The sequence below is a fragment of the Dasypus novemcinctus genome, chromosome 18 (genome assembly GCF_030445035.2).
Source record: "Dasypus novemcinctus isolate mDasNov1 chromosome 18, mDasNov1.1.hap2, whole genome shotgun sequence".
Taxonomy (NCBI): Eukaryota; Metazoa; Chordata; class Mammalia; order Cingulata; family Dasypodidae; genus Dasypus; species Dasypus novemcinctus.
The window spans coordinates 71,095,672-71,104,390 of NC_080690.1; the positions used below are offsets into that span (position 1 = coordinate 71,095,672).

The following is an 8,719-nucleotide window of genomic DNA, read 5'->3' on the forward strand; positions in this document are numbered from 1 at the left end:
CCAGTAGGGGCGCGTGTATCCCGTTCTAGCTTTTCTTCTGGCCAGCTTGAGCACTAACTTAATCCCCTTTGCTGGAGATAGAGCGGGAGGAAGTTCTTCCCATTTGAAGATCATTGTCAGGCAAAGAGCCTTTTGTAACTGACAGGCCTAGTCCTAGAACGTTCTCCTGATCCAACGTGGTGCTGGAGTTCTTTCATCCATAAAGTGGGGAAACCATCTCCCCTTGGTGGGGTTACTAGATTGAAGGGGTGAATACAACTAGAGAATGTAGAAAAGCGTCGGGCCGGACGGGCTCGGCCTCCGTGCTGCTGTTGGCACTCCTGCCGTGGGAAACGGCGGCTCCTTCTTCGCTAAGTCCTAACTGAGGACCACGTTCCACCTGCTCTCCAACCCCCGGTCCTCTTCTTTTGGTAGGAAATGTGCGGCTCCCACCGGAGGATCCTGCCTGAGTTGAGGAATATTTGACTCCTTAAGGACCAGTCCAGTTCCAACAGGAGGGGCTGTTGGAACTGCTCCTTGGGGGAGGGGGGGTCCCCAGGCCTGAAATCTTCTTGCCCACCCAGTCCATTTTCTCCCTTGTCAAATGGGGACAACTCCAACTCTCACCTTTGTAGTGAGGACCAATGAGATGTCGCTTTCAGCTTCAGAAAACGTGTTGAACACCCACAACACACCACACAGCCATTCGTTAGAGGTAAAACTCTTTTAATCTCAGAGCGCCCCAACTCCCGATCCCCACCCCCTACTCTCCCCCACACCAGGGCCGGAGAGTGAAGCCCCCTGCCCCCCACCTGGGGTGGACAGGGCGCTTTAAGGCACCTGTGGGGGAAGGGGGAGAGGGGCGGGAGCTGGTGCCGTCCTGACGCGCGGACGGGCTTCGCTTGGCAGGCTGCTGCGGGACGAGCCCATGAGGATGGGCCCGAGGGACCGGGAGGCGGGATTTGGGCAGAGGCGACCCCAGCCCCAGTAGTGTCAAGAACGTAAACTGAAGGCTCCAAGGCTCATCCGGGCCGAGGGCTTGGCCACGCCCCCAGGAGGCTGGAGCCCGTTAGGCCGCGGCCTCCCGGCGGGTGGACGGCCTCTAGGATTGGCCGAGCCCCTCCAGGGCCCGAGGCGGAAGCGGAGCGCACGGCCCAATCCCGGGCTCGCCTCCGCTCGCCCGCGGACGGGCCAATGGCGTGCGGCCGAAGCCCTTGTCGCTGGGCAGAAAACGGCGGGACCCTCGACCAATCCCTTAATAGAAAGCATCTGTCGCTGGGCAGAAAAAGGGGCGACAGAGCCAATCAGGAGCCCGGCCGGGCCCCGCTCCTCGGGCCGGCCACTAGGTGGGGGGCGCCCCGACGGGCCCGGCCGAGGGCTGGGGAGACGCGGGGAGGCCGCCCCGCCGCGGGCGGGCTGTAGTGTGGGCGGGGCGGGCGCCGGCCCGCAGCGAGGCCCGCAGCTCGGGCCCGGCCTCAGTACTTCTGCTTCAGCTTCTGGAAGTCGCTGGTGTTGAGCCGCGGCCGCGGCAGGTCCCCGAAGACCTGGGTGTCCTCGGCCTCGCGCAGCACCAGCGCGCGCATGCTCGCCGCGATGCGGTCCAGGTCCGGCGAGGAGGGCTGCGGGGACAGCGGCGCGGGCGGGGTCGGCACGCACGGCGGCGCGCCTCACCACCCGCCTGCGCCCGGTCCTGCCCTCCCGCCCCTGCGGGGCCCGTTCCCCGGAAGGCCCGGCACCCGCTCGGGCACCGCCTCCGCCGGGAAGCCTTCCCGCCCTGCGCCCCGCCCCCAGCGGAAGGGCCGCCTGTCCGCGGACCACTGGGGCTGCGTGGACACCAGAGCGCTCACCCCTAGGACCAGGGACTCGCCCAGTTCCCACCAGGGCTTTTGCCACCGACCAGGTGCCAACAAGAGATTTCACCCCCAAGCCTCAGTCTCCCCCTCTCAAAAATGGGGCTGGTATCAGGGTCCCTGGGAGGCTAAATTGGGGGCTCTGCGGTGGCTGGTTGGGAGGGCGACTCTCATGCCACCAGCGCCCGCACCCTCGGGGCCCCCTGGCCAGCCCAGCGCCCTGCTCCCGGCGCCGAGCCCAGCACCCGAGCTTGGCTGGCTGGGGCGGGTCTGTTTTCCCAGCACAACGGAGTGGCCCCCGCCTCGCGGCCGCGGGACCTGAGCCCACTGGAGGCGAGCCCAGGGGCCCGGCACTCGGGAGGCCTCAGCGCCCGGTGGACGCACCGCCAATGCCGCGGCTGCCACAGCAGCGAGCAGGCCCGCAGCGGGCCCTGCTTTGTCTCCAGCAGGCCCTGCCGCGGGTGCCCTCCTGATGCCCGCGCCGGGGTGGGTGGGACAGCTTGACCGTCAGGTGGGAGATCAGACTCGGACCCACAGAGGTGTCCTCAGGGAGGAGGGATGCTGGCTGCTCCCGCCTCCCCCCTCCCCGCCCGCAGCGCCTTCCCTAAAGGAAGCTGGGTTCCAATCCCAGCTCGGCCCCGGCCAGGCTGAGACCTCGGGCAAGTGGCCCGTCCCTCAGGGCCTTGGTGTCCCCTCTGCTTCGGGGAGCGTCAGCGATGCAGGGACTACGTGTGGGATGTTGGAGCAGCGGAGGACAAAGCGTGGGGACAATCCCGGGAGGGGCTGCCACGCTGAGGGGCGGGGCCTTGCCCAGAGCAGGCCTTTATAAGCACGCCGCTCCTGCGGGGCATCGAGGCGCGCATGTCACAACAGCTTCAGGGTTCTGGCCCTGGCAAGTGGGGGAGGTGGTACCGCTGCTCAGTGGATGCCATGACCACCAGGTGTTGCTGACCACATCCAAGCCTGACGGGCTTCCTGGAGGAGGCTGTCCTCACCCCCACCCCCACCCCCATTTACCCCTCACCTGTCCGTTCTCTTCATCCGACGACCGAGCCTCTGTCCTCTTCTCCTTGAAGGCCCAGACGGGAACGGATACGGGCAGGGACTTGGCGTACTGCTGCGTGGGCAGGGCTGAGGCCGGAGGCACTGAGAAGGTTAGGGGGCCAGCCGGGGGCTCCTCGCTCAGGCTGCCATCTGGGAAAGAGGGGACCTCAGCCTCCACCCGCCCTCGCTCCAGCCGCCCTGCCGGTGGGCACGGCCCGGGGCGCTCACCGTCTGTGCTTTCAGGGTCTGACTCGCAGAAAGGGGGCAGGTCCTGGAGGGTGGTGTCCTCGTCCATCACAAAGAGCCCTGTGGATGGCGGCAGAGGCCCGGCCAGTCGGCCCCTGGCAGGCCTCAGGGGCCCACGACGCTCCCTACTCCCTGCCTTTGCCAGACCCTGGCAGGCCTCAGGGCTTCCGCGATTACTGTTCCCTCTGCCTACAACACCCTTCCCTGGTCACTGGCAGAAATAGACCCAGTTTCTATCTTTTACACTTTCAGATCAGGGGGATGAACGTGAATTCGTTAGGTATGTTGGGATAATCTGACTTTAAAATATTGGCAAAGAGAAATACGGGGCAATTACGATCCCTGTTTTTACCAATGTGGGCCTGGAGGTACAGAGTAAACAAGTCAGTTGTCTGAGCTCCCACAGTTAGTAAGTGGCATCGCTGGGACCTGAACCCAGGCTACCTGGCTCCAGAGTCTGTGCCCTTAACCCTATGGGCCTTTTCTCCAGCAACAGTGAGGAAGCCAGCCCTTGGCAATAATAGTAACAAAACAGTAACCCTATTTATTAAGCCACTTGCAAACTCCTACACATTCTTCAAAGCCCTAGTCTTAAAGCCCAGTCTCTGGGAAGCCTCCTACCTCCAGATTCCCCCCAAAACAGCTGCCTGCCCTGTTCCCTGCTCTCCTCAGCTGTGAGATGTGCTCCTCACCCCTCCTGAGTGCCTATCCTTCATCTTCCCCACATTAGTGGCTCCAGATGTGGGAACAACTGCTCAGCGCCTCCCAGCAGCGAGTTGGCCCCAGGATCCCAGGGTAAAGTCAGAGGCTCAGAGAGGGGAAATGACTTGCCGCAGGCCCCACAGCGAGGGGAGGCCGGGGCAGGCCTGTCCATCCTCCCTGGCCCCCCACAAACCAGCAGGGCTGCGAGCGGAGCGCACCTCCTGCCGCCCGCTCACCTCCGTTATCGCTGGCGCCCAGCCTCTCCCCGGAGGTCTCCGTCTCGGTCGGCTCATCCTCGTTCTCCTCCTCCTCCTCGCGGGCCGCGGGAGGCCGGGGCGGGCTGCGGTCGGGGCTGGGCGGCTGGGGCGCGGGCGGGGGCGCGGGGGGCCGGGCCGCGGCGGCCGCGCGGTGGGCCTGGGCGATGTCGTGCAGGCAGTGGCGCGCCGCCTCGGCCAGGGCGCCGCGGCCGTGGGCGGCATAGGCGCAGGGGCCCGGGCGCGGCGGCGGCGGCGGGGCGGCGGTCAGCAGCACCAGCTCCGTGCCCGTGCGGGCCCGGAAGCGCTCGGCCGCCCCCACCACGGCCTCCCACAGCTCCTCGGGGCGCCCCGACGCCATCCGCGCCCTGCGGGCAGAGCAGGACAGGCGGGCGCTGAGGCTCGGCTCCAGGCGGGTGGCCTGCCCCCCAGGCCCCATGCCCCCCCCCCAGCTGCTCTGACCCCCCCCATTCATCTGGTCCCAGCTGAGCTCAGCACCTTCCCCCCAACCTCCCGCTCCTGCAGCTGTGCCAGGCCCCGGGCACCCTCCTAACCCCCCAGGCTCCTCGCCCCCGCCCCTGGACCTCCGCACCGCCCCGCCCTGTCACCAGGCCCGGCCTCCCCTCGCCCTTGTTCAGTATGAGCCACCAGTATCTCTAAGGGTGAAATACACAAAGGGTTATCAAAACTTAGGGGGAAAAAAGAACGTAAAATAGCCCGTGCGCAATCTTTGTGATATTGGTTCCGTGTAGGCATGATAACATTTTAGATATGAGTTAAATAAAATACTGATGTTAAAAATAGTTTCAGGGAGCAGATGTGACTCAAGCATTCGGGCGCCCACCTCCCACATAAGAGGTCCAGTTCGGTTCCAGTACTTCTTTAAGACAAAACAATGAGCAAAAAACCAAACAACAAGCAAAAAACCAAGTAGACAACGAGCAAAAACAATGAGCAGACAATAAGCAAACAACAAACAGACAATGAGCAAAAACAAACTAGCAGGGAGCAGATATGGGTCAAGCAGTTGAGCACCTGCCTCCCACATGAGAGGTCCCAGATTTGGTTCCTGGTGCCTCCTAAAGAAAAAACAAGCAAAGCACCCAAACAGTGAGCAGATGAGGGAGCCATGGGGGGGGGGGGGAAATAAATAAATAGTTCCAGCTGATTTTTTTTTTTACTTTTCTGCCTGCTAGCCACCCTACAACATTCAAACTCTGAAATGCACCCTTGACAGCTTTAACGGGGATCCTAGACAAATTTCAATTCTTTATGTGGCTCACATTCTATTCCTATTGGACAGCACCCTCTCAGCCTTTGACCCAGCTTCTTCCCTGGCCTCCCAGCCTCCGGTCCATCACGCAGGTGGCCCCAGACGGGTCTTTCTAGGACCAGAGCTGCCCCCCGCCCCTGCCCCTGCCTAGCACCCCCCAGGCCAAGCTCGCAGCTCCTGAGCTTGGCTGGAGGTCCTTTGTGGCCTGGCCGCACCCTTATCTCCCAGTCAAAATCGACTCCGGCCTCTCCAGAGCCTCTGAGGCCTGAGGCCTGCACCCCGTACCTGCTACCCTCTTGCCTTCACTGTCAATCATTCCGCTCACTCTCTGGCCCCCGGGTACCCAGGGGCCACTCTGGGGAGCTCTCCGTCCTCCCCAGCTGGAGGCAGGCCCCCACTATGGCGCTTCTCACTCTGCCACCAAGTGACTGCCTGGCTCCCTCTGCCCCTCCAGTCTGTGAGACCCCGGGGGGGGGGGGGCCTGCCAGGGGCCTCGGGGCGCCCGGCCCTGCCTGGCACCTACCAGGTGTCTGGAAGGGGATGAATGAATGAACACCTGGTGGGAGAGCTGCTCTCTGCACCTACAAAGGAGCCCCGGAAGCTTTTGTACTTCCAATGAAACTGCTCCGGCAGTTCCTCTGAGAAGACTTCCCTGGTGCCTCGAGACAGAGCAGGCGCCTTCCCGACCCACAGTGCCCTGGGCTACCTCCGCTAGAGCTCCAGACACTGAGCTTGTGACAGCTGCACCTGTTTGCCGCCTCCATCAAAATGTGAGTGCCCCAGGACAGGCCTCGCCTCAGCAGACAATCTGCTGGACGTGCTCTTTAAAAAAGGCAGGAAAAGCACGGGAAGGGGAGGTCTTGGTCAGGCCTTGCCTCTGCCACAAACCTGCTGTGTGACCTCGGAGCACTCCCTCGCCCTCCCTGTGCCTCCCTTTCTTCCCACGTAAACTAGAGTAGTTGAACCCTCCTCAGGGAGGTAGTGGGCACTGCGTCACTGGAGGGATTCAAGCAGAGCTGAGGTTCATAGTGAAGTGAAAAAAGCCCACCAGGTTTATAGTGAGGTGAAACACGGAGTGTGGAGTTTGAATTCAGTTCACAGGTTCTTTGCAGCTCATGACCAGAGAAGCCGCTGTTTACTGAACAACTACTCTGTGCAGAAACTATACATCTGTCAGCTCATCTTCCTACCTGCCCTGCTGAGGTAGGAGCTGTCTTATCACAAAGGAAAAAACCCAGGCCCTGGCTGCAGGATGCCCTGGCTGGAAGCCACTTGTGGTGCACATACAACTACCACCATTCCTGACAGACAACACAGCGAGACGCAAGACGTTTATGGAGCGCTCACCACACGCCGGCAGGGACCTGAGTGCCGCGGACACTTTCTCTTATCCCACCCTCACACCAATCCGATGAGGGAGGAGCTATTATCACCCCACTTTACACTGGGAAACTGGGGCCCAGGGTCATGCGGTAACTTGACTAGAGTCACACCGCTGGGGAGAGGGGAGCTAGGGCTTGGACTCCACCAGTCTCATTCTAGAGAAGATTTATGGTCTCCTTATCCAGATGGGGAAACTGAGGCTCAAAGAGTTTTAAGACACTGCCTAAAATTCACACAAGCTAGAAAAGATGACTGAAACTGCCTTCTGCTGTCCAACCCCGAGGCTCATCAGAACTGGCAGTGTCCAGGGGCTCACACGCACTCCTCATGTTGTCCCCATCTGAGAAAGGACGAAACTGAGGCCCAGAATAGGGAAGCAACTGGTCCAAGGTCACACAGCCTGGGAGAGGGAGAGGGAGACTTACACAGACCCCTCTGCCAAGACCCAGGGGGCTCTCTGGGGCCTGGTACCCAGCAGGAGCGTAGCCAAAGCTGGGGAGCCCCCTCTTCAGTTGCTGGAGGAAGTCCTGCCTCCCCTAGGAGCTGAGAGACGGGGAACACCCCTCCCCTAGGAGATCAGGGAGAAATGAGGAGGTGACCCTGCCCCCGCCCCGGAGTGCTTAGCCTCTAAGGATGAGGTGAGGAGGGAGGAGAGGTGAGGAGGGGAGGTGAAGTGGAGGGCTCCAGGAGGAGAGCCGCCACACGGAATGAGGGGTGCTGGGGAAACCCCCCACACCTGTGGAACTGGAGGCCTGCCCACCCGAAGGTGTGGGACACTCCAGGATGCACCACCGAGCCGGGGGCGGGGTCGAAGTCTGGTGCCCCTCGACAGCGCCCACGCTGGTCCCCCACCACGCTCGGGGGTCTAGAGAAGACCCACTCCACTAAAAAGAAAACAGGAAATCCCGCCCAGGCCAAGACCGGAAGTCCCGCCTTTGGACGGGTGAGGGGAGCCCCAAGACCCTCGGGTTACCCCCGACACAGTGGACATGGTCCACGACCAAGGTAAAGATCCGAATGGGTGTGGAGCCTGGAGAATGAGGCTAGGAGAATGAGTCTATCTAGGCTTTGTCACGGGCCAGACACAACGGCTCCCGCGTGCGGCGCCTTCCCTGCTCTCAGGGAAGGGTCGCTGGGCAACCTCTGCCCTCTGATGTATGCAGGCCCTAGCCCTCCCGCGAGCCGTTCGCCCTCCCGGCGCCCCACAACCTCGCGACCGTCCCCACACCGCGGTCACAACGCCGCCTTCACTCACGTGCCCGTAGCCAGCATGGCCCGCCCGGCGCCGTCACCGCCCTCAAAAGGCATGGCGGCGCCTTGCGTCACTTCCGCGTGGTTGGCCCGCCTCCACGCCGCACCTCCCACCTCCCTTATCAGGGCCGCCCGAGACCAAGATGGCCACAGGGGCTTCGTCCGGCCCCCAGGAGGGCAATGGCCAACAACAGGGTGCCCATAAGGAAGACGGTGAAAAGAAAGGCTTCAGCTGGTCCAGAAAGAAGCCTAGACCATTTCGATTTGTCCCCAGGATGTACGTTCGTACGCACATGCTCACACAGTACCCCAATAAATTAAGGCAAGTGGCCTGACGTCCCTCACCCATAGTCAACCTTCCCCACAGAAGGGAAGGACAGCAGTGCCCATTAATGACATGGTGGCCAGACTGGCTTCATCTGTCCATATTGTATATGGGTTCTCTTTCCCCCGTCCCCCCATTACCGCCCCAAGGCTGGCCAATATCCAGTATGACAGCCTTTTCTGCTTCGGTTCGCCCAGTTTCAACATGGCGGCTCACACCGTCTTCTCTCGACGGTGACTTAAAAAATCGATTGGGAATGTTTCATTCCGGATGCTTTGACGGGTTCGTCCCTTATCCCAAGTCCCACAGCGCCTCTTGTGATGTACATCTACTCTCACCTTCTTTTCCTTTATCCGTTCCTCTTTTCGAGGACCTCACATGGCCATGCCCTCGAGAAAAATGGCACCTCCTT

At 61.9% G+C, this 8,719-nt stretch overlaps 1 protein-coding gene across 2 annotated transcripts; it reads right to left on the reverse strand.

Annotated features, from left to right (window-relative positions):
• Window positions 1–688: 688 nt before the first annotated feature.
• AKT1S1 (AKT1 substrate 1) lies at window positions 689–8,717 on the reverse strand. Of its 2 annotated transcripts, none has more exons than XM_058280658.2 (5): window positions 8,646–8,717; window positions 4,058–4,443; window positions 3,102–3,179; window positions 2,854–3,023; window positions 689–1,598 (listed from the first exon to the last, which is right to left on the reverse strand). In XM_058280658.2, exons 2-5 carry the CDS (start codon window positions 4,434–4,436, stop codon window positions 1,455–1,457), a joined length of 771 nt encoding a protein of 256 aa, XP_058136641.1. In that variant the 5' UTR covers window positions 4,437–4,443; window positions 8,646–8,717; the 3' UTR covers window positions 689–1,454. The 2 variants fall into 2 exon arrangements, with proteins under 2 accessions (XP_058136641.1, XP_023444320.2); XM_023588552.3 differs by lacking the exon at window positions 8,646–8,717 and adding an exon at window positions 7,987–8,055.
• Window positions 8,718–8,719: the final 2 nt, after the last annotated feature.